This window comes from Ochotona curzoniae, unplaced genomic scaffold, assembly GCF_017591425.1.
Source record: "Ochotona curzoniae isolate NIBS_2020 unplaced genomic scaffold, NIBS_Ocur_1.0 scaffold_3223, whole genome shotgun sequence".
In the NCBI taxonomy this organism is placed as follows: domain Eukaryota; kingdom Metazoa; phylum Chordata; class Mammalia; order Lagomorpha; family Ochotonidae; genus Ochotona; species Ochotona curzoniae.
Window position 1 is genome coordinate 2,315,649 of NW_024467108.1, and position 24,693 is coordinate 2,340,341.

Genomic DNA, 24,693 nt, shown 5'->3' on the forward strand with positions numbered 1-24,693 from the left:
TTGACCCTCACAACAACCGGGAAACAAAGGCAGGTGAGAAAGCTGTTGACACTTTGCAAAGGGAGGCTCAAAAGAAGTGACCAGCCCGTAATCCAGGCCAAGTTAGGCTTGAGGAGCTTCGGGCGTCCCCGTGTGTGACAAAGTACAGCCACCTCGAAGCAGAATCGAACTATGTTTTCGAAATCTGTCAGCCCAATGGCGGAAGCCTAGCTGATCCTCGGGCACGGTTCACGACGACCATCACTCCGTGAACATTACAAGCCCCCCACCCCGCGCCCCTCGGACCGGAGCCCACGGGCACGCCCCCGTCCAGACCCTCCCCGTCGTCACGCCCCTCGCCCCCACTTACCCTCCCAGAGGGTCGTCCCCCTTCCGACCGCTCACGAAGCAGGCCTCGGGCTCGCCCCGACCTCTGCAGCAGCCCCCAGGGGCCCGCTCATTCCAGCGGGCGCGCAGCCCGCACGTCCGCCGCGTCCCGCGCCGGTTACCTGGCCGCGCGCTCCCGCCGCGCCCCGCGATGCAGTTGGTCGCGGGCGCGCGCGGCGCGGTACGACCCAACTAATTTAAACCACGGCCCCGCCCCCTCGAGACGCCCTCTGATTGGCCCCGGTGGGCCGTTCCCTCACACAGGAGCACGCGGGAGGACCCGGGAAAAGGAAGTGTGAGGATCTCTGGGAAGAGGAAGGGCGTGTGACTACTTCCGGACCCAGGCCTGGACTGGAAGTCCAGAGGAACTACGAATCCCAGCACCACTCGCGGCATGGGCGCCCCGCCCGGCGAGCTACAGATCCCTATAGGTGTCAAAACAGCTCTGGCCGCGCCTGTCCGAACGTGGTGACGGAAGGGGTTGCCATGGAGATGGCGCTGCGTCACGCTTAGAGAGTGGGAACGCCGAGGCTGGAGGGGAAGCAACTGCTGGTGAGTCGCGCGGGAAAACTAGAAACCCGCTCTAGGGAACTAGAGTTCTACGGAGAGGGGAGGAGTACCAGCCACAGAAAGAACTTCCTTACTCGGGGACTCGAGACCTGCCTCGGCAGTCCTCACGCTTTTTCACAGTGAACAAGATGCAACACCCTTTGGAAGGGATTGAGGAGGGGGGATTGGCCAGAGGTGGAAGAGCGCTGACGATGGCCCATACAGATTTGGGGGTGCTCGAGAACCTCTGCCACTGTGGATGCGCGGCTCCCAGGCACGCCCCGGGAGATGTGAAGCGGGATTGGTTCTGCTCCGATATGGGCGCGGCCTTGGAGTAAACCACTCCCCCTAATTCCGAAGACTTGGAAATCCTGTGGGAGTAGAAGTGGCCCTCCTTTTCCAAGCAGGATCGTGCTGAGCATTCATGGAAGGTCTACTGCCAGATGACCTCTTCTCCCGCTATCTCCATGGTCATCTTAGAGCTGTGTTACACTGATAAGCTTGTCCAGCACTTTTACCCTGTCTCTCTAGCTACTCAGGGCAGTTCTGTAAATCAATGGTATTTAGTCCCATTTCACAGATTGGAAAACTGAATCCTAGGAAAGAAAACCAATTTGCCCAAGGCCACTGCAAACTTACAGACAAAATTAACCCTCAGTTCTAAACCTGCCAGTGGGATCTCCTTAGCTTGAGCCTACACCACTTTCTGTGTATTCAGAACTTTGTTCCAAGAAATAGGTTAAACTGACCCAAAAGAAAAGGAACCTGGCGCCTGCTTTGGGTTTTGGTAGCCTTCAGCCTTACTTCCCTGTAAGTGTTAACGGGGAAAGCAAGACGGAAGGACTGAAGACCCTGGGCATCCAACATGTTGCAGGAACAAGAAGCGCTGTGCCCATTCCTGGAGCGGCTGTGTTGGGCTGGCTCTGGTTGGGCTACTCACTCCCAGTGTCCTTCCAGGCTTGCTCCCTGCCTCCAGTCTTGGGTGTTTATTGCATGCAGATAAACACAGGAGTGGGTCTCTGACCCCATTCTCTCAGCTCGGCTGTGGGTTCAGTTGCCTCCCTTGTCAGGCATGTACAGCCTGATAGCCCGGTGAAGGTATCTCAGAAGCAGTCCATATTCACCTGTTTCTCTGTGTACCCCAACTGCATCCTCCCAGCCTGGCCTCATCCTGTGCTTCCACCTCCATGCACTCTACGCAGAAGCCATGAACCCGAGTTACCCTGACTCATTTATCACAGTATGCCAGCCTCACTTCCTAGACAGCTTTTATCTACTCTCAGATAGCAGCACAACTTCCTGCCTTCCCTCCTAGCCGTTTTGTATATTGTTGCCAGAGTAACCTTTCAAACACAAAATATTCCTACCTACCCCACCCCAGTGTTAATATATGCATGGTGAATTTCTAGTGCTCTTAGCATACAGCAACCTCTGGGCATGGCTCCTGCCCATCTGTCCAGCTTCCACCAGACATACCCCACCTTCTTTCCTCTTTACTCATATGACCACCAAGATCTTCAGACTTTCCAAGAGCCCTCCCACCAAACCACCTCTGCACATAAGCATTGTTTCTATTGGGAGCTTCTTCGCCCCATGCGTATCCAGTCCTTTCCCCCCACCCCCTTTGCTTACCCTTCAGATTTCTCTCAATTGCTTCTTGGGAAAGCCTTCTAAGGAAGATTGCTGAAACCAGATTAGATCCCTCAGTTAGAGCAGCCTCTCCTTCATAGTATCATTCAATCGCATTTTTTAAATTTCCTTGTCAGGCATGTACTACTTGACCCCTCTAGGAGCTGCAGTTGTAAGAACATGACTCCTGCCCTAGTGTGGTTTATGGACACAGTGCTAGCAGGCAGATAGATAATTGTAGTGCAAGAAGTGCTACTCTGGCAGTAAGTACAGGCTGTTACAGCAATCCCCAAATAGAAGTTCCACCTCCAGATTTGGAGATAAGGTATGATTCTCAGCAAAGTTAGACTCTGAGTCCTGACATAAGAATTAGCAAACAAGGGCCTGGCATAATAGTGTAATGGTTAAGCTCCTCGCCTTGAATGCGCCAGGATCCCATATGGGCACCAGTTCTAATCCCTGCAGCTCCACTTCCCATGCTGCTCCCTGCTTGTGATCTGGGAAAGCAGTTGAGGATGGCTCAAAGCCTTGGCACCCAGGTCCAGCGCGGTGGCACAAGTGGTTAATGGTCCTCGCCTTGCATGCCCGGGATCCCATATGGGCGCCGGTTCTAATCCCGGCAGCCCTGCTTCCCTTCCAGCTCCCTGCCTGTGGCCCGGGAAGGCAGTCAAGGACGGCCCAAGGCTTTGGGAACCTGCACTCACGTGGGAGACCCGGAAGAGGCTCCTGGCTTCGGATTGGCTGCTTGGGGAGTGAATCAGCAGACAGAAGATCTTTCACTCTATCTCTCCTCTCAGTATATCTGACTTTCCAATAAGTATAAAATAAATCTTTTAAATAAATAAAAGGTTAACACATTTTCAAGAAAACTTCCATTTCTAGAACATAGCAGATATTCTCTTTAACTGCCCTGCCATGCATCAAGTCGGTCGATCCAGCCAAATGAAGGTTAGGATCATGAGCCAGAGTAACAGCTGGGAAAGACACAGTCGTAGTAGTGAGCAAGTTCTCCTCAGCAGTCAGCCCTCTCCATGATGCCTTGAAGACTCCTATGTGCCTTCATTTCTTCTCTAACTTTTCCACTCACCGTTAGCCTTAGTGGAGTCTTCACTGTGTGGCAGATCAGTGCCAGGGGAGGCTGGAACCAGAACAGAAGTCTGGCTTCCTAGGAACTTCCAAAGTTCTCAGGCAGGGGCTCAACAGCAGGCTGTAATGCAGTCAGTTCAGAAAGCGCAACTGTATCCCCTTGCCAAGTGCTGCTACAGGATACGCACTGGCTCTCAAGGTAATGTTTGTCTTTGCCTCATAGAAGAAGGAACAGACTGCGATAAAATCTCCCAGCACCAGGAAGGCATCCCAGCAGTTAGCTGTGAAACTGACCTGAAATGTGGTGGTTTTATTGCAAAACACAGCAGCTTAAGGTAATAAGCATTTATTATTACTTTAAGCCTCAGTCTCACCTGGGCTCACTTGTGCATCTGACTCACCTGTGGGCTGGGCGACTCTCCTTCCTGGTCTTGACTGGGGATGAACTGCAATTGTGGTTCTTTTTTTTAAAGATTTTTTTTTTTTTTTTTAGCCCAGTTCAATAGCTCAGTAGCTAAATCCTCACTTCAAACGCCAGGATCCCATGTGGGCAACAGTTCACTTTCCACTTGCTCCATTCCCATCCAGCTCCCTGCTTGTGGCTTGGGAAAACAGTAGAGGATGGGCCAAAGCTTTGGAACCCTGCATCCATGTGGGAGGAAGTTCCTGACTCCTGACTCTGGATCAACTCAGCTCCAGCCTTTGCCTAGCTAAAATCCAAATAGATAATCTTTTTGTTTATTTTTATTGGGAAGGCAAATTTCCAGAGAGGAAGTTCTTCCATCCCGTTTCACTCCCCAAGTAGCTGCAATGGCCGGAACTGATCCGAAGCCAGGAGTTTCCTCCAGGTCTCCCACGCGGGTGCAGGGTCCTAAGGACTTAGGACCATTCTCTGTTGCTTTTTCAGGCCACAACCAGGGAGCTGGATGGGAAGTGGAGCAGCCAGGACACGATCTGACACCTGTATGGATCCCAGCACTTTCAAGGTGTGGGATCCATTTAGCCACCATCCATTGCACTGGCCCCCAATCATTGGTTCTTTTACCTCTTTTTAATTTTATTAATTTTGTTCTTTCACCTCTTACAAGCACACTTGCTGCATCCCTCGAGCAGCCACATTTCTCATGGCACTAACAAAGAACAAGGCAGGTCTGGTGTTGTGGTTCAGTGAGTTAAGCTGCTACCTGCCACATCAGCATCCCATATGAACTTCATATGAGTTTGAGGCCTGGCTGTTCCACTTTTCATCCAGCTCCTCACTAATGCACCCAGGGAAGAAATCAAAGATGGCTTGCTGTTGCTTGTGTTCCTGACACCTACATGGGATTCCCAAATGAAGTTTCTGACTCCTAGTTTCATCCTGGCCCAGCCCTTGCCTCTGTGACTATTTGAGGAGAGAACCAGAGGATGAAAGATATCTATCTCTTCCTGTTGCTCTGCCTTTCAAATAAATAAATACTTTAAAAAATAATAACAAATAGCAATGGGCCTGGTGCAGTAGCTTAGTGGGTAAAGTCCTTCCCTTGTACGCACCGGGATTCCATATGGGCATCAGTACATGTCCTGGCTATTCCACTTCCCACCCAGCTCCTGCTTGTGGCCTGGAAAGGCAGTGGAGGACGGCCCAAGGCCATGGGACCCTGCACCTGTGTGGGAGACCTGGAGGAAGCTCCTGGCTCCTGGCTTTGGATCGGCTCAGTTCTGGCCATTGTGGCCACTTGGGGAGTGAACAAGCAGCTGGAAGATCGTCCTCTCAGTCCCTCCTTCTGTCTGTAAATGTGCATTTCCAATAAAAAACTAAAATAAATCAAAAAATAAAATAATAAGAGGGCTAGCCCTGCATAGCTTAGAGCAACCCAACTACTTGAGACACCTTCTGCTGCTTTCCCAGGCACATTAGGAGGGAGTAGATCAGCAGGAGAGCAGCCAGGACTTGGCCAGTGCTCACGTATGTTGGTGTTGGTGGTGGTAGCTTAACTTGCAGCACCACAGCCCCAGTCTCGACAAGCCCCCTTTGAAAGGTGGTTTGCTTCCTGTTTATCAGCATCTTACTACACAAGTCACATGACTGAAAAAGCACCTGACAGGGATGGAACGACAAAGGTGTGGAGGGAGACAGGGAGACCATGAATAGGAATCTCCCAAGTGACCAGTCTAACATGGGAATCTGGAAAACAAAGGCTTTGTGCGCGTTTTCGGCTCAGTAGTTAAGACACTTGTATCGTGTATCAGGGTGTCGGGGGTCAAGTTCCCATTTAGCTTGAATCTAACTCTCTGCTAACACACGTCCCAAGAGGCAGCATGTGATGGCCCGAGTACATGATCCCTGCCACGTGAAAGCCATGATGGAGTTTGTAAGTCTGACCTTTGATTTGGCCCAGCCCTTGCTGTTGGGGGCCGCTGGCAAGTGAACCAGTGGATGGAAGCTCTATGTGCATGTGTGTGTGTGTCTGTCCAATAAAAATTTTAAAAAATTAAACAGGTTTATAGAAAAGGGTACACAAGAGCTGAGTGTTGAAACATAAATGAATATTCACTAGGAGGGCAGCTGTTCTTTGGAACTGGATGCAGGCCCGTTTGCCACAATCAATAGAAACCCAGCAGGTCTTTCTATGCCCATGACAAGGTTCTATTATGCGTTATCTTGGCTGCACTCCTTCTGGCTAGGCCCAGGGCAGCAAGCCCTCAACACATGCTTGCAGAATGGAACTGAGTATCTGACTGAATGAGGTATAGATTGAAACAGCTGAACCTGGGAGCCAATTGTTAGAAAGAAAAGCTTGGCAATAAGTTCCCTCCAAACAGAAATCCTCGTATTTGGCAGTTTCTCATTTATTCAAGTATTTCCTGAGTGCCAGTTGTAAACCAGGTTCTGTGTTAAGATAATGAACACAACCCAGTATTAGCTCATGGCCTGGGCTACTGTTTAAGTGAAGAAAACTAACAATACACTCCAATCAACAAACTTCTCCAGCTCTTAGAGCTCTGTTGTAATACCGACTAATTCAGAAAATGCGCCAGAATCCAAGGCTACATAATCAGAAGTTCTTAGGAACTATACTGTATGTACATGACATGAGGTCCAAGATTGACCATTAGACTGCCTTTAAGTCTCCTGAAGCTAAAATCCACATTCAGCGCTATGGAACTATGGAGACCTGTAGCAGGACATTGTGAGCCTGGAAATCCAGCAGCACAGGATTGCAGTTCATTGGGCAGTATTTGCATGGAAACAACCAAATGGCTATCTTTGCATACCTGTTGGGAGATAGTTCCCACGGGTCGAGTAAACAGCATGCAAATGAGAACACCTAGCGCGATGTAAAGACAATAGGAATTCCAATCTAGAGTGCGAAAACAGTTGATGGTTTTGTTTATGAGCTCGATACTTCCTCCCCTACCCCAGACGGACTCTCAGAGTATAAAGTCTGATGCCCCTAATAAACTTCGGCTTTGACCATCAGTCAGAGTCCACGCGTGTTATTATCGGCTCCATGCACCAAGTCCGTCGCTGCGGGACAGCGACAAGTGGCGCCCGAACAGGAACTTGAAAGAAGAGAAAGTGCAGCGGAGACCCCCACAGAAGGTGGTGAGTGGGACAATGGGCCAGAACCAGTGTAGAGCACAGTCGTTTATCCCTCTTATGCAGAATTTTTTAGTGAAAAGTGGAGCAAAGGTAACTAGGCAGCAATTGCGTTCTTATTTAGAGCTTATTGGTGAATATAATCGTTGGTCTCCAGATGAATGGACACTAGAAACTGGGTTTAAGAATTTTACTCAGAAAAATTCTGAAAAAGCCGGAAGGATAGAAGATAATCAAGTTAGTTTTTGGATTATATCAGCTTTAATTAGAACTGTTATTATAATTTTAGAAGGGGAATGTGCAAGAAACTCCTTTAAGAGGAGACACCCCCAAAATGTAGCCAAAAAAGAAGTGTTTCATAATATGGACAAGGAAGAAAGAGAAAGAGGACTCTTAAGAGGTCCACCTAACAGGAAAGGCTACCGTAATATTTCTAAAAAAGAAGCGCCTCATAGTACAAATGAGGAGGATGGCAAAGAGCAGCCTGTGAGAGGCTTCCCTAACGGGAGATGCCACCATAACGTGGTTAGGAAAGAAATGGCTTATACTACAGATGAAGAAGATGAAAAAGAATGTGTTAGAGATCCTCCTGTGAGGATATGCCACTGTAATGCAGCTAAAAGAGAAAGGCCTTATGCTGTAGATGTGGAAATTAGGAAAAGAAAACTCAGGAGAGATTCTCCTAATGAAAGACGTTACCATAATGTGACTGAAAATGAAATGAGAACTAAGAAAAAGAAGAAAATTTGTAGTGTTAAACCACAGGATTTCTCTAGTGAGGTAAACAAGGATAGGATAATGGAAGAGTTAAATACCAGCCCATGCCATCTCACTCTTAAATCTGATCAAAGACGTTTCCAAATGTCTGATGTTCCCCGGAGACCTCATGAATTCCGATTGCTTTTTCCAATCATACTTAGTCAAGAAAACCATCAACCTACTTATGAAAGCTTGGATGTTAATGCCATCACGGCTTTTAAAAAGGCTTGCGTGTCCTACGGACCTACTTCTTCGTACGTGTGGGAATATTTAAATGGCTGGAGCCAGGCAGCAAACTGGATTCCTTATGATTTTGAAGTAATAGCAAAAATAGGACTTTCTCCTTCTCAGTATTTACAATGGAAAATGTGGAGAAGCGATATGGCTAAGGAAAAATTGCGATCGTTAGGAGCATCAGGTCGCCAACTCCCTGGAGGGGGGCAATTGACTTAGGATATGTTAGTCGGAAATGGACAGTGGGTTACTACAGAGCAGCAGATACTGCTACCTCAAGCTGCGTTCATTCATATACGAGACGTAGCATTGTGGGCATGGGAGAAAATTGAAGCTGGGTCTGAATTTGCAGGCAGTTATACAAAAGTCTTTCAAGGAGCCAGAGAATCTTATGCTGATTTTGTAAGGCGTTTGACAGACTCCATAGAAAAACAAGTTAGAGGAGAAGGCACTAGGAAATTGCTATTAAAGCAACTGGCTTTTGAGAATGCAAACGAGGACTGCCAGACTGTTATTCGTCCTATAAAAGAAAAGGAAGATATTTTTGGTTACCTCAAAGCCTGTCGCAACATTGGCACATTTAAACACAGTGCCCGCCTAGCAGCACTTGAAACTTTTGCCATTCAAAAGCAAATGAATGCTAAATGTTTTAACTGTGGCAAGCGAGGACACCTGAGAAAAAATTGCCGGATGCTTCCTACAACTCAAAGATACCATGTTGATACTTTTAACAGTCACTCCCCAGGAATATGTCCTAAGTGCCAAAGAGGCCGGCACTGGAGAAAAGAATGTAAATCGAAGTTTGATCGTGGTGGCAGATGCCTATGGCAAGAAGACTCCTAGAGAAGCCATTCCCAGGTCCCAAACATCCAGAGGTTTACAAAACAGGAACACCCTCTTCAATTTGTGCCTGCAGAGAAGCTTCAAACTTAAAACAGCCAGCAAGTAAATCCTGGAGGCTGAAATTCCAATCAATTGTGGTGAATGCATGTTATTCATATAGCACTTTTTCTACACAGCATTGCTTAATCATGTATGCCAATTTTTATTGTTTAAAATTAACAAAGTGTTCTTGCTTTAAGGAGTATTTGGGTGACGGCATTATATCGTTATAAAGTGAAAGTTTGCTGTTTTTGTGTTAATGTACCCAGGTTGTAACTGCATGTCTTTTGGAATGTTTTATCCATTGCAACTTTTGGGAACTTGGAATTCAAAGAAAAGACTGGGCTTTTGTAAATCTTGAAGGTTTTTTGGGGAGACATTTAAAAAAAAAAGGAGTGAAATTTTATCGTAATTTTGGTATAGAATTGAACTGTAACACACTGTTAGATTATTTCAAGCTATAAGTTAAATTAATGTGATATCGTCTACAAAGTGTTTGCATGTATTAATGTAATTCTTGTGCTTTTGGCTAGTTATCAAATCTCTCACTGCCTTTAATGTGTCAAGGTTTTGTATTTGTTTTAAAGATATCTGAGTGATGTTCTCACATCAATAACCAATTGTAATGTATAATGTGTCATGCTAACTTCAACAACAAATCTTTCAGATATTTTCAGCTACCTTTAAAAAAGCATTTAAGTATTCAAAGGTTTCAAATCCTAGGGCTTCCCTTGGTATTCTTACGAGGCCTCAAGAATGCCAACGGATCTATCTCCTGTTTCGTGGAGACAGTTGACCAGACTATTGAATTATATTAAGATTATTGCCAAATGCAACATGGAGTAAAATTTTATTGTGTCAAAATGGTGTATGCTTCCATGGAATTGTGAAGGTTTAAATTTAGTTTACATGCTTTTAATGATTTAGCTCTAAATTTATATCTGGTTGTTAACTATGTATTCCTAGGATGCCTATATTACTGGGAAAACTGAAATTTGCATTTTTAGATTGATAGAGGGATTTCATAGCGGCGATCAATGTTTTTCACTGAGTTTCTTGGTTCAAGATTATTGATTTAATATCATTTCACTTACAGATTTCTGGTGAACACTACTACTAAGCTTGGTTGAGAATGATATTTTAAGTCTCCAAAAGTGTGTGTGTGTCTGTGTGTGTGTGCGCGCATACATGTGTGTCTTAACATTTTGTGTTTTGCAAAAGTTATTCAAAATTGTTATCATGTGTTGCTGTTTGTTTATCAACAAGAACAGGTAGTCTTGGGACTATGGCAACCTACAACCACTCCTCAGAGCTTTCTGATAGAATTGTAAAAGTATGTACATGATTTTAAACTGTTACTAAATCTAATTTACTTTGTCCAACAATACATGTTTTAAAAGCAGAGGGGGGAATATGCTACCCCTGTGAGTGCATTAATTTGGTCTTATTCACCTTACATTTTCTTCAGATTTTGCCTTCTAGTCTGCTTTACTGGAGGCAGTTTGCAGGCCCAACGCAGATGTCTTTGGTTCAATGGAGGGACCTAGCCACTCACAAGTGTAGAGGTCCTGACCCCTTGCTAACTGTGGGAGGAGGATATGCTTATTTTCCCAGAAACTGAGCTGCAACCTATGTGGATGCCTACTTGTAAAGTCCTGGACTCCATTCACTGGAGGAAGCTCCTGCAATAAGACAGCTTCACGACCTCATCCTGAAAGATCCATCACCATCAAGGAAATATTGGAGGAGGACAGACCCCTCCCAATATCAGGTGACATGGAAGGTTCTAAGAGATTGGTGCATCAAGCACAGCTGTCCCTGACATGATGTATTTGATAAGACAACTGAATGATTGATACTGTGGAACACTAATAATCTATGGGAAAGGTTATGCTCTTATCCCTAGAATTTCCTGATAGATCCTCAAAACTGTGGTTTCCCTATGGCTCATCTGACCTTGGAAGTGCAGCAACTCCCTTCAACGCAGCGCTGCCCCTGGAGAAGATGGAACCCCCAGTGGAACTGCCTCTAAGAACTGAAAACTAAATTTGTTTAATATTCCTCTTGTTCCACTACAGGTCAGGAGTGCAGAGAAATTCTCCACCTTCTTAGGATGTTTGAGGAAGACTTTAAGTGTAAATTATTATTCATAGATAACAAATTCTTAACTGCCTTAGACATTAGAAAAGCCATATTAATTTGTGGTGGGATCCAAGGATGACTCTGACACCCTCTTAAAGGAGGTTGTGTGTACAGAGCAGGAAGGGATCTCAAGGCAGAGCAGGAGGATAAGAGGGGCTCTCTATCCTAGTCCCAGAGACCCCCGGAGGTCTCCCATGTGCTTTCACTACAGAAGCAGTGGATGCCTGCCTCATCAAGGAGGACCATACCCCGACTGCCAAGGGGATTACAAGGAAGGTGAGTGCCCTTGGAGGCCGAGAACTCTGAGGTCAGTCCTTTCCTAGTGAATTTCCCACACGGGATTGAAGCAGCCCAGTTCCCTCATGATAGGGTCTGGTGACATCGGAACTTCAGCCAGGAGCCCCGGGTGGCACTCAGAGACAACTGGACTCAGAGGAGGAGCTTTCCCTAGTTCTTACCTAGCTCCAGCCGTGGTTCCCAGCCCTCTCTTACACCAACCATCAGGGTTGCTTGTGAGCCTCAAAATTATTTTAGATACTAGAGACTAATAAAGGTCAGCTAACTTATAATCGCTCAGCCTGTACTTACTGGTCAGGCTCCCTATTTGCTTTTTATGGACTTTATTAGGTTAGGATATAGAGTTAAATTCTTCCTCACTCACTAGGTTGTTGGAGATTTCCCTGCTCACCTGCCTAACACTTTTCTATGATTTGGTAGAATTATAAGATAAATGGCAAGGCTTAAATTGTAAGTTGAGATCCTCCCCAAAACTTTCATCAACTGTTAATACTAACTGTATAGAAACTATGATGTTAAGTTTATACTCAGCTGTTACATATGATGGATGTTAACTGTTCACTGTTCCTGTGCAACTCTGATTTAGGTTATAACATATATAACATTGTTTCTCCCCATTCTTCTGCTCTTCCAAGAGCATGTTCCCCCAGCTACAAGTTTCAGGCTTAATTTTATAAAACACAGAAGGGGGATTTGTAGGAGGACATTGTGAGCCTGGAAATCCAGCAGCACAGGATTGCAGTTCATTGGGCAGTATTTGCATGGAAACAACCAAATGGCTATCTTTGCATACCTGTTGGGAGATAGTTCCCACGGGTCGAGTAAACAGCATGCAAATGAGAACACCTAGCGCGATGTAAAGACAATAGGAATTCCAATCTAGAGTGCGAAAACAGTTGATGGTTTTGTTTATGAGCTCGATACTTCCTCCCCTACCCCAGACGGACTCTCAGAGTATAAAGTCTGATGCCCCTAATAAACTTCGGCTTTGACCATCAGTCAGGGTCCATGCGTGTTATTATCGGCTCCGTGCACCAAGTCCGTCGCTGCAGGACAGCGACAGAGTCCAACCCAGAACTTCCATTGTGAAAAGTATTCAGTCTGATGCAAAGGCAACAATCATATTGTAGCTGAAATAAGGTGGGCTTCCGTGTAACTAGACCCCTCTGCTTCTCTACCAAAGAATAATGTTTGGGCCCGGTGCGATAGCAGAGTGATTAAAATCCTTGCCTTGAACGCACCGGGATCCCATATGGATACCGTTTCTAATCCCGGCAGCCCCGCTTCCCTTCCAGCTCCCTGCCTGTGGCCTGGGAAAGCAGTCGAGGACGGCCCAAACCTTTGGGACCCAGTACCCACATAGCAGACCTGGAAGAGACTCCTGACTTTGGATCGGCTCAGCTCCTGCCATTGTGGCCACTTGGGGAGTGAATCAGTAGATGGACTATCTTCCGCTCTGTCTCTCCTCCTCTCTGTATATCTGCCTTTCCAATAAAAATAAATAAATACCCCCCTTTTAAACATAAAGGTAACAATATGGAAAACATACTAGTATTATCCACTTTCCTGTAGCCCTTGAACCTTCTTACTCTAACTAAGTATGTAAAGAATGTCAAAATAAATTTTATTAAAAAAAGATTTATTTTTATTATTTTTTTAATTGGAAAGGTGGATATACAGAAAGGAGAGACAGAGAGGAAGATCTTCCCTCCGATCATTCACTCCCCAAGTGAGTGCAACGGCCGATACTATGCCGATCTGAAGCCAGGAGCCTCTTCCGGGTCTCCCACGCGGGTGCAGGGTCCCAAAGCTTTGGGCCGTCCTCGACTGCTTTCCCGGGCCACAGGCAGGGAGCTGGAAGGGAAGCGGGGCTGCTGGGATTAGAACCAGCGCCCATATGGGATCCCGGGCGTGCAAGGTGAGGACCTTAACCACTTGCGCCACCGCGCCGGGCCCAAAATAAATAAATCTTAAAAAAAAATATCATTTGTTGTCTGTAGATGTAATACAAAAGATGCAGGTATATCTAATAAATAACCCATATCCACAGGACCCGCCCGTCACCTGACAGGCAGTTCAGCCGGACCTGACTTGAGGTGACACCTCCCCGGAGGCCAGCCAAGACTGCTGCTGAGATGACGTTTGCCTCCACACCTATTAAACTCTGTTCCTGCCCACGTTGAGTTACCAAAAAGGGAATTTACTTGAGCTATGGTAGTATAAGCTGAATTACAAACTGTTAGGCTATAGATTCTTAACAGCAAATCCATTTTTAGAATATTTGTCAATTTCATTGTTTCTACATACAAAATAATTCTACTTTGAATCCACTGATGAGAATTGTATATCCCAAGGTTACTCTTGTTCGCTTTGGCTGCCAGGAGATAAATAAAAATATAAATAGGTTAAGATTCCTAAAATGCCTGATATGCCTCTGTCTTCCTTTTTTTTTTTTAAGATTTATTTATTTTTTATTACAAAGTCAGATATACACAGAGGAGGAGAGACAGAGAGGAAGATCTTCCATCTGATGATTCACTCCGCAAGTGAGCACAACGGCTGATGATGTGCCGATCCAAAGCCAGGAACCAGAAACTTCTTCCCACACGGGTGCAGAGTCACAAGGCTTTGGGCCATCCTCGACTGCTTTCCCAGGCCACAAGCAGGGAGCTGGATGGGAAGTGGAGCTGCTGGGATTAGAACCGGCACCCATATGGGATCCTGGCGCGTTCAAGGTGAGGACTTTAGCCACTAGGCCAGGCTGCCGGGCCCCTCTGTCTTCCTTTACTCTAATTTATGATGTTCCCCTTTCATTTGCTTTAAAAAGATTTATCCATTTTTATCTGAAAGGCAGATTTACAGAGAAAAGGAGACAAAGATCCTTCATCTACCACTTTACTGAGCCAATCTAAAGACATGAACTTCTGCTGGGTCTCCACAAAGGATGTAGGGGTTCAAGCACTTAGGCCCTCTTCTGCTGCTTTCCCAGATTGTAAGCAGGGAGCTGGATTGGAAGTGGAACAGCTGGGACATGAACCGGCACCCATATCAGCTGGCACCACAGGAAGAGGATTGGCTTGCTGAGCAACTGCACTGTCCTGCCCGCCTCCTGGCCCCCCCCCCCCGCTTTCATTTTAAATTTTTAAAAATTTCTTTTAATTGCAAAGTCAGATGTACAGAGAGGAGGAGAGACAGAGAGGAAGATCTTCTGTCCAATGATTCATTCCCCAGGTGACCACAACGGCTTGTGCTACGCCAATCTGAAGCCAGGAGCCAGGAACTTCTTCCAGGTCTCCTACGCAGGTGCAGGGGCCCAAGGCTTTGGGCCATCCTTTGCTGCTTTCCCAGGCCACAAGCAGGGAGCTGGATGGGAACTAGAGCAGCCGGGATTAGAACTGGTGCCCATATGGGATCCCAGCACGTTCAAGGCAAGGACTTTAGCCACTAGGCCATGCCGCTGGGCCCAAAAAGGAATAAATCTTAAAAAAATTACATTGGCATTGTCATTTGCATTGTTTTTGTTGGATGCAGTGTTTGACAAGTTGTCCTCTTTTGCTAGTGTGTGGGTAAAGGAGGTGACAGCAGTGGAGTGAGATGGGGGACGTTTGATTGGGAATCTGCCTTGTGCCTGTAGCCTATTTGTCTTTTGTTGGCATGTTTCCCATATCCCAAAACCCCTTGGTCAAAGTGTGTTTTCAGCGCTCTTCTTCCCAGGTGAGCAACATTCTCTTAGCTCTCCCAATTCTCCAAGAATCCTGTTCTCAGCTTTTCATTAGCTAACAGATTGAAAGGATCTGGTAAGAAAATCCTTATCATATTGCAAGTGTCTGATGATGTTGTGTTCACCCTTCTCAGGGGAGTATCTCCATTTTAACAGGGACCAAACAAGCCCTGAGCCCAGAGGGATGGATCTCTAATGGTGGAGCTTCAGGCGTCAGTGACAGGTGAGAGGCAGGTTGGTTTCAGGTGAACGTATGTTGGTGTGACTGCATTCCAGAAGATCCCTGGAGGTAGGGTCTTGGATGGAAAGGTATCAGGACTAACAGACAAGCCAAGCAGAGAAGGCAGCAAGTCTCCAGACGAGTCAGGAGGTAAAGGACTCTCAGATCCCAATCAGATCCAGAGTAGGACCTCAGGGGTTTGTTAAGCAATAAAATGGCCCACCTGATGTCACCAGAGGGGAGGGACCAAGACAGTCTCCATGGTAACTACTGTAGAGTAGCAAGAAAGCTCTCTGATTCAGACTGACTGCAGTCAACAACCAACTCATTGGCTTCACTCTGGGCAAGTCTTTATACCCCTTGACTCTCAATTTCTTCATCTGCAAAATAGAAATGGGTGATCTAAATGATCACACAAGTCCTGAGAGGTGTGAGGGTGCTCTGAGTGGTAGGAAGTCCCCTACAGATTCAAGGAACTGTGGTTCATCTCTCAAACTGGAACTGCAGCAAGGCAGGCCTAGAGCAGTGCAGGGGAGAAGGCAGGAGCAGAGGGCCTTGGGGGAGCTGGTGGGTGGACCTCCTTGGACCCAGACCAACACTGTGCTTCTCTATCCTTCCAGACTGACGCCCACAGTCCTAGGCCACGCTCGTACCTGTTGAATGATGGCCTGAACAATGAGCAAACGGGACCCTATGGACACTGCGGTGCAGGAGCCCCCTCTTGACTACTCCTTCAGAAGCATCCATGTCATCCAAGGTCAGCCGCCAGCACAAAGCCCTGCTCCCCTAGGAGGAGAAACCAGTCTGCTTAAAGGGTGGAACAGGGTTCCCATTGGCCTGCAAACTTGTGACTGCTGCTGTCTTTGGTGGGTGGGAGGTGGTTTACTGTTTGTTGTTTGCTTTTTGGTTTTTCCAGACTACTCACAGGGTAGTTGCTGGCCTCCAGGAAGAAGCCTGGTACCATGGTAACGTCAGGTAGAAGCCAACTGGGGAGCCAGGGTGTCTGTTGGCCAGTAGTCATCCTCTCCTGTTCTGACGACCCACAACTCCCAGGCTGCTGTTGACGTGACCACCAGCCAGAACTGTGCCTGCTCTTCCTGGAGATACAAGCCTGTTCCCATCATGGCAAGACACGAGGGGTCTCATTACCAACAGCAGGCTGGGCTTGCAGGTTGTCAGCTTACATGTTGAACAATATCTTACATTCATCCTGACAATTATCTAAGTTTGCTCTATTGCCACATGCTTTCTGCAGGTTCCAACACTGCCCACACTCATCCAGTACGACTAGTCAGCATCTTGCATGAAGGGATGGTGGCAGCCCGTGGTGGGCAGTGGGGGCGGCTCTCATATTCTTGAATATCAATGTTTTTTTCCCAGTTCTGCCTTCCCTGGCTTTTCTTATTTGGTCTTAAAGATTTTCTTATTTTGGGGCTGAGCATGGTAGCCTAGTAGCTGAAGTCCTGGCCTTGAACGTGCTGGAATCCCATATGGGCACCAGTTCTAATCAGCTCCACTTCCCATCCAGCTCCCTGCTTGTGGCCTGGGAAAGCAGTCAAGGATGGCACAAAGCTTTGGGATCCTGCACTCATGTGGGAGACCTGGAAGAGGCTCCTGGCTCCTGGCTTCGGATCGGCTCAGCTCCGGCCACTGAGGCCACTTTGGGAGTGAATCAACTGACAGAAGATCTCTGTCTCTCCTCTTCTCTGTATATCTGCCTTTCCAATAAGAAAAGAACTTATTTTGAAAGTCAGAGCTACAAAGAAGAAGAGATAGATATCTTTCATCTGCTGATTCACTCTTCAGATGGCAGCAACAGCCAGTACTGGGCTGGGCCGAAACCATCTTTGTTTCCCACATGGATGCCAGAGGCCCAAACATTTTGGCTAACTGCTGATACTTTTCTCAGGCCATGAGTAGGGAGCTGGACACGAACTGCTGCCCAAATAAGGGTTCTGACATTGTAGGTTATGATTTTTATGCACTGTGTCACACAACATTGGCCCCAGTAGTTCCTTTCAAGCTCAGGGAAGCAGGAGAATGGTTACTTGTGTTCAAGGACTCTATTTAGATTTACATCAGCCGCAATGACCAGCTCACAGTGGCTCTTAGGAACACACACCTGCCTACTGCAGTCTTTAAGTATGCTGCATCTTTTTAAATATTTATTTGAAAAGCAAGAAATATAAGAAAGCTTTCCATCCATTGGCACACCCCCTAAATGGCTGCAATAGCTGGGGTGGGCCTAGGCCTACTTGCACAGGTCAAAGGCAGGAGCCTGGAATTCCATCTGAGACTCCCATGTGGCTGCAGGAGCCCAAACATGTGGGCCACCTTCTGCCTTCTCAGGTAATTAACAGGCAGCTAGGTTGGAATTAAAGCAGCTGGGGTTCAAACTGGTATCATACAGGATTTTGTCACCAGTTTAACTGGCTGTATCTCTTTTTATTGATATAGTCCACACTAGGGTGTTAGCTGCAGTAGCTGCAATGTACAAAATAGCTGAGGAGACAGAGGCAGGAAGAAGGTGCATCTCCTATCATGGAGATTCCCAAATCGGAAAGAGGAGATGTAGTTCTGTCCACAGTGGCCCCAGAATGAGAGGGACCAGCATTTGCACCTACAATGCCAGCGTCCTGTACAGGTGCTAGTTTAAGTCCTGGCTGCCCCACTTCCGGTCCAGCTCTGCTAACGCACCCGGGGAAAGGAGCAGCTGATGACCCAAGTGCTCGGGGCCCTGCTCCCACATGGGAGACCCAGATGAAGCACCTGGCTCCTGGCTTCTGCCTGGCTCAGCCCTGGCTATCGTGACCATCTGGGAAGTAAAACAGTGGACTGATGATCTCTCTGTCCCCCATTTCTGGCCCCTCTCTGAAAATGTGGAAAGCCGACTACTGCCATCAAGTGGCTGCAGCACAAAATTTAATTCTTTTTTTCTTTTTTTTTTTTATTATTCTTTTATTGGAAAGGCAGATATACAGAGAGGAGAGACAGAGAGGAAGATCTTTCGTCCGATGATTCACTCCCCAAGTGAGCGCAACGGCCGATACTATGCCAATCCAAAGCCAGGAGCCTCCTCTGGGTCTCCCACGCGGGTGCAGGGTCCCAAAGCCTTGGACTGTCCTGGACTGCTTTCCCAGGCCACAAGCAGGGAGCTGGATGGGAAGTGGGGCTGCCGGGATTAGAACCGGCACCCATATGGGATCCTGGGACGTTCAAAGCGAGAACTTTAGCCACTAGTCCACGCCACCGGGCCCAAAATTTAATTCTTCAATTTGTAGTTCAGCCTTTTTCAAAAAAGATTCATTTATTTTTGGGCCCAGCACAATAGCATAGTAGTAAAGGTCCTTGCCTTGAATGTGCCGGGATCCCATATGGATGCCGGTTCTAATCCTGGCGGCCCCAATTCCCATTCAGCTCCCTGCCTGTGGCTTGGGAATGCAGTTGAGGACGGCCCAAAGCTTTGGGACCCAGTACCCAAGTGGGAGACCCGGAGGAGGCTCCTGGCTCCGGACTGGCTCAGCTCCAGCCGTTATGGCCGCTTGGGGAGTGAACCATCAGATGGAAGATCTTCCTGTCTCTCCTCTCTGTATACCCACCTTTCCAATAAAAATAAATAATCTTAAAAAGATCTTATACACATTTACTTATTTTTATGGCAGTCAGATATATAGAGAGAGGAGAGGCAGAAATAGAAGCAGGGCTGCCGGGATTAGAATCGGTGCCCATATTAAGGGCGAGGACTTTAGCCGCTAGGCCACAGTGCCGGGTCTAGTTCAGCATTTCCTAAGCTCTATTATGCATTGATTTATGTACTTTATAGTTGTGTCTCTATGCATATATGCATTGTGTATCTTGCTAAGTTCGGATGCAGAGCTTGAGTGCACAGCCAAGCCCCAAAACCTAGAGTCCCTTTTGGTTCCCCAGAGCTTCTGAAACTCATGGGTATTTCACAAGTTCATAGAAAACTTTATTGTTTATTTTGGTGCAAACTTTTAAACCCCATGCATAGGCTTTTGTCTTTTTCAAAAATGTATTTAAAAGGCAGAGAACGGAGAGAAAAAATTTCTACCATCCACAGGTTCACTTCCCAAATGCTTACAATAGCGGGGGCTGAGCCAGGCTGAAGCCATAGTGATTTTTCATGAATGTTTTGATGACCCTTTCAAATAATATGTTAATTAATTTATCTGAAAACCTGAGAGATCTCCTGTCTGCTGCATCTCCCATGGTTCACTCTGCGGTAGCCAGAGCTGGTCTAGGCTGAGGCCAGGAGCTGGAGCTCAGCAGGGACCCAAGTCCCAGACCCACGCCAAGGTACTGCATTAGCAAGAGGCTGGGATCCAAGCAGAGCAGAGACTCAAAAATCAGGCTCTGCTGTATGGAATGCCTGTGGTAAGCCACTGCATCTAGACCTGGTTCCTTCAACGCTTTGCATCAAAAACATCTTTTAATTTTATCTTATACACTTTTGGGGATATCATTGTATATATACCTGTAGTTTAAGGACAGGATTGTAACATACTGAAATTGCAGTGACTTCAGAAGCATGGGCCAGGCCCGGCGCAGTGGCCTAGCACTTAAAGTCCTTGCCTTGCATCCCATATGGATGCCAGTTCTAATCCCGGTGGCCCTGCTTCCCATCCAGCTCCCTGCTTATGACCTGGGAAAGCAGTCAAGGATGGCCCAAAGCCTTGGGACCATGCAACCACGTGAGAGACCCAGAAGAGGCTCTGGGCTCTGAATATTGCAGCCGTTTGGGGAATGAATCAACGGACGGAAGATCTTTCTGCCATTTCTCCTCTCTGTATATCTGACTTTCCAATAAAAATAAAATAAATCCTAAAAAAAAAAATCATGGGCCAATCCCACATGGAATCCAATAGTGTTATAACTTCTGTTCACAAACTCTCGTTAGGGTGTTCCCCTCCCCACACCAGCCCCAAACATGTCATCTTTAGGACTGAAGGACACAAGGAAGTGCTTCTTATCAAGCTCACTCTGCCCACCTCAGCAAATGCCAGCCCTTGGGAGTAGCAGTAGTGGCTGGAACCTCTGGCCTCTGTTGGTCCTGTTCACTGCATGGTTAAAGCAGAGCGACACCTGGTGGATTCAGCCTGAACCTGCAGCTGGAGGAAAGGATGTTAATGTTGCTTGGTGGAGGGAAGGATAGCAGGTTCATTTAAAGGGCTTAAGACTGAAGACAAGATCTGCCAGCTGCAGTTATAAAGACTTCCTTCCCCATAGGCTGCCCATAGGCTGATAACCAGAGGTTTAAGGCACAATGGGAAAAATAGCCATCTCAGCCAAACCTTATGTCTGGTTCTGGCTCTTGTATTGACTATGGGGTTGGGCAACATCCATCCTCTTTCTAGATGTCATTTTAAAGATGTGGGGATTTTACATACTGATGGATTCTAATATCATCCTATTCCTACTCCCCATGCTTTCTACTCCGACAGAGCCATCTATACTGCCGGCATGCATTTCCTTACCTCCTTTCCACTTTTGAATCCACTCTGGCTTCTGCCCCGAGTGCTTGTCATTCCATTGAATCAGTTACTCAGGCCTTCTAGGTTGTCAAAATTCGCTCTTCGGTCCTTATTGCCCTGCAACTTCGTCCTCCTATAAGCGACCTGGGCAGCTTTAGAGCCATTCTTTCCTCTTCCTCTTTATCCTGCTCTGGTTATTCCTGAATGAATTCTCCCTCCTCCCTGACCCTCCTATGTCCCCTCCCATCCCTGGGGAGATCTAATGTGTCCATTCTGTACACTAGGGATTCTCTGTCACCTTCATGTGCAGTTGCACATTTGGCTTCTATGGGAATCGCAAACCAACCAAGGCCAATCCAGGACTCAGGACCCTCCCAGCTTCACTTTTCTTTAAATTCCTTGTCATTTAACAGCACTGGCAACCAGCCAGTGATCCAAATGGAAAGCTGGGCATTACCCTGCAGTATCCTCCTTTCACATCCAGTCAACCAGCTCGTGGTGATCACGCACCGTTGTCTCTTCCTTGATGACTAAAATACCCAACTGGGTGTTCGCTCTCACCCCCTCACACAGAAGCTGCAGCAGTCTTTCCAAAGTGGAAACTCTGAATCCCTCTCCTTTGCTTTCCAGTGGCTTCCCAGCACCTTCAGGATAGAGCTCCAACTTCTTAGGCTAGCATTCAAGACTTCTCTGTGGTTCCTGTCTCCATTTTCATGCTGTCCTTCGCTCCTTCTAGCCTTGTCTGATTAACATCATCTGATGCCCACCTATACCCAGCAAAGGCTTCGGCTTCCCTGGGAAACTTGCCCAGACTCGCAGCCTGGGTTGCCAAACTATTACTCAGCACTTACCGCAGTTGCCAGTTTGTTTCCTTCTTGCCCAAGAGCGCCTCCAAAGCATAACTGCCTGTTCCAGCTCTGGCCCTGGGGGCAAGCAGAGCCTGGCACAGATGGCCTGCCCTTTTGATACCCTCGTTAACCCAGTGTCTGACAGATTGTAGGTGCTTGACATTCATGGGAGAGGGAAGTGAATTCTGGGAGTGTGTGATCATCATGGCTCAAGCCCACTCTGGGGCTCAGTGTCCTCAGCTGGAAAACGAGAGTAGTTTGAACTCAACCTCAGTCCCACCCAGGTGTGGTATACAGAACATCCAGTGACACAATCGATGACACCATGTGACCGGGGAAGCCTTGGGCACTTGGTACGAGTTTGCTGATGCTGTCAGCTGTGGGTCAGGGTCACCCGCCCTCCGGCACAGAGCTTGTGCTATGGTGTGGATTGCTCATCTTTCCAGCTCTGTCCTTTCCTGCCCTTCAAGGCCAGGAAAGCAAAGATGATAAACCTAAGCCTCACCCTGTCCCCACAGATATGGTAAATGAGGAACCAAGGACAGGACTGCGACCACTGAAGCACTCCAAGTCAGGCAAGTCGGTGACCCAGTCCCTGTGGCTGAACAATAATGTCCTCAATGACCTGAAAGATTTCAACCAGGTGGTTTCAAAGCTGCTGGTGCACCCAGAGAACCTGGCCTGGATCGACCTGTCCTTCAATGACCTGACTTGCATTGACCCTGTGAGTTAGCCCTGGAGTTGGGTCGGCAGGGTGGGAGTGGGGCAGGCCACTGGCTCCAGCCCCACAGCCTCTGTACTCCCATGTGTCACTGAGGAAGTAGTGAGTCAGCATGGGGTAGTGCACAGCATGTGGCTTTGGGCCACCCAGAGGCAGCCTCAGATCCTGAATTTGTCTCTTCTCATGACTGGGCAAACTACCTAACCTCTCAAAGCTTCAAACTTCATGTTGCGAAATTGGGGATGCCATGCTGGGTTCCTGAAGGTTTCATGAGGTATAAAATGAAAACAAATGAACAAATCAGAAGCTGAAGTCAAATTGTAGCTGTCCTTACTGGCCCCTTCTGAGCCTCGAGCTTGTCGGCTGTGGAGGAGGGAGGAAAGCACAGTGCTTACTTTCTTTGACCCAGACTCAGGTATTAATAAGCTCTGGCAAGGGCCCGGCAGCGTGGCCTAGCTGCTAAAGTCCTCGCCTTGAACACGCCGGGATCCCATATGGGCACCGGTTCTAATCCCGGCAGCTCCACTTCCCATCCAGCTCCCTGTTTGTGGCCTGGGAAAGCAGTTGAGGATGGCCCAAAGCTTTGGGACCCTGTGCCCATGTGGGATAGCCGGAAGAAGTTCCTGGATCCTGGCTTCGGATCGGCATAGCATCGGCCGTTGCGCTCACTTGGGGAATGAATCATTGGATGGAAGATCTTCCTCTCTGTCTCTCCTCCTCTGTGTATATCTGACTTTCCAACAAATAAAAAATAAATCTTACAAAAAAAAAAAAACCCCAAGGTCTGGCCACTGCTCGTCCAGGATCCGTTAGAGGCAGAAGCAGCTAGGGCAGGACTCGTAAACTGTTCCCTGGCTGTAGTGATGGCCACTTAACAAACGCGGTGAGAACTGCTCCTGGATGCAGCGTGACGCCTCACATCCCTGTCCCCCCAGCTGTATAGCAGAGGCTCAGTGAGAGGGAAGGAGCGGTCTCTCTCAGACAAGGCAGTGGCTGTAGTGGGAGCCAGGCCTTTATTCCCAGCTCCTCACATCACAGATCTAGTTCAATGTGATGCCCCTCAATCCCTTACAAGATGAAAAGTGGGTTAGTCACCAACTCCTACAGAGGACTGGAAAGGTGGCTGGCAGTAGAGGGGGGAAGGGAGGAAGATGTCCCTAAACTTCTCTTTGCCAGCTAATACGTTGTGAGCCCAGAGCGAGGTCTTGTGCAGCTAGGCTGTGACTCCCTTTCCTAACAGGTCCTCACAACTTTTTTCAACCTGAGCGTCCTCTATCTTCATGGCAACAGCATCCAGCGCCTCGGGGAGGTGAGTAAGCTAGCCGTCCTTCCTCGTCTCCGGAGCCTCACTCTCCATGGGAACCCCATAGAAGAAGAGAAGGGGTACAGGTAAGGGTCCTGCCCCTGGGGCGGGACTTCCCTGAGGGAAAGGGAAGGGAAACAAGAATGCCAAGACCAGTCTTCTGCCATGCTTGGACCTGGGGAGGGAGTAGCAGACCTTCAGCATTTCTTGGTGTCAGTCAGGATCAACCCAGACTCCCCCAGACTATACCCATGTCCATTCATTCCCTGCAGTCAGGGAGACAGCAACAAATGGGGAAGGAGCAGAGATCCTGCTGGGGGGTGGGGCGGCTCCTCGCCTGTGTCTTCTCCCTAGGCAGTATGTGCTGTGTACACTGCCTCGGATCACCACATTTGACTTCAGCGGGGTGACCAAAGCAGATCGCACCACGGCTGAAGTCTGGAAGCGCATGAACATCAAGCCCAGGAAGGCACGGCTCAAGCACACTGGGCTGTGAGCCTCCCAGGATCCCTGCCCTCCTCATGGCCTGGGACGGTCAGCTTGGCTGGACAATAAATGCTTTGAGCTGTTGAGCACATGGGAAGTCACTTGCACTTTGCAGGGATGCCTTCCGCCTCAGGTGACCACCCCAGGTGACTGCCAGGAGCACTAGTCTTTCCCCTAAGTCAGGCCATCCAGAGGAGGGGCATGGTGGGGAGAAGAGACCTGCTGGCCTGGGACACCAGAGCCCTGAGCTCAGTACAAGGGTTTGGGATTTCTCCGGGTCCATCTGTACCCTTCAGCTTAGCTGTACTGGGGTTAGTGTCAACCAGCTAATCCCCAAATTCTTGGTGGAACGCCAGGAACAGAAAGGATAGAGGT

At 47.8% G+C, this 24,693-nt stretch overlaps 1 protein-coding gene across 4 annotated transcripts; it reads left to right on the forward strand.

The window, feature by feature from the left end:
* The first annotated feature begins 877 nt into the window (after positions 1-877).
* Positions 878-24,417, forward strand: LRRC51 (leucine rich repeat containing 51). Of its 4 annotated transcripts, XM_040963963.1 has the most exons (6): positions 878-918; positions 15,405-15,471; positions 16,089-16,225; positions 22,327-22,532; positions 23,770-23,918; positions 24,187-24,417. In XM_040963963.1, the coding sequence occupies exons 3-6, from the start codon at positions 16,144-16,146 to the stop codon at positions 24,326-24,328; spliced, it is 579 nt and encodes a 192-aa protein (XP_040819897.1). In that variant the 5' UTR covers positions 878-918; positions 15,405-15,471; positions 16,089-16,143; the 3' UTR covers positions 24,329-24,417. The 4 variants fall into 4 exon arrangements, with proteins under 4 accessions (XP_040819897.1, XP_040819898.1, XP_040819896.1 ...); XM_040963964.1 differs by lacking the exon at positions 878-918 and having other exon boundaries at positions 15,391-15,471; XM_040963962.1 differs by lacking the exons at positions 878-918; positions 15,405-15,471 and adding an exon at positions 15,727-15,811.
* The last annotated feature ends 276 nt before the right edge of the window (positions 24,418-24,693 follow it).

Bases quoted from the DNA above. Each gene is read 5' to 3' on its own strand.
- LRRC51 (XM_040963963.1), top strand. From the start codon at position 16,144: ATGAGCAAACGGGACCCTATGGACACTGCGGTGCAGGAGCCCCCTCTT. The intron at 16,226-22,326 runs GTCAGCCGCCAG...CTGTCCCCACAG, and splicing joins AAGCATCCATGTCATCCAAG to ATATGGTAAATGAGGAACCA. The intron at 23,919-24,186 runs GTAAGGGTCCTG...TCTTCTCCCTAG, and splicing joins GAAGAAGAGAAGGGGTACAG to GCAGTATGTGCTGTGTACAC.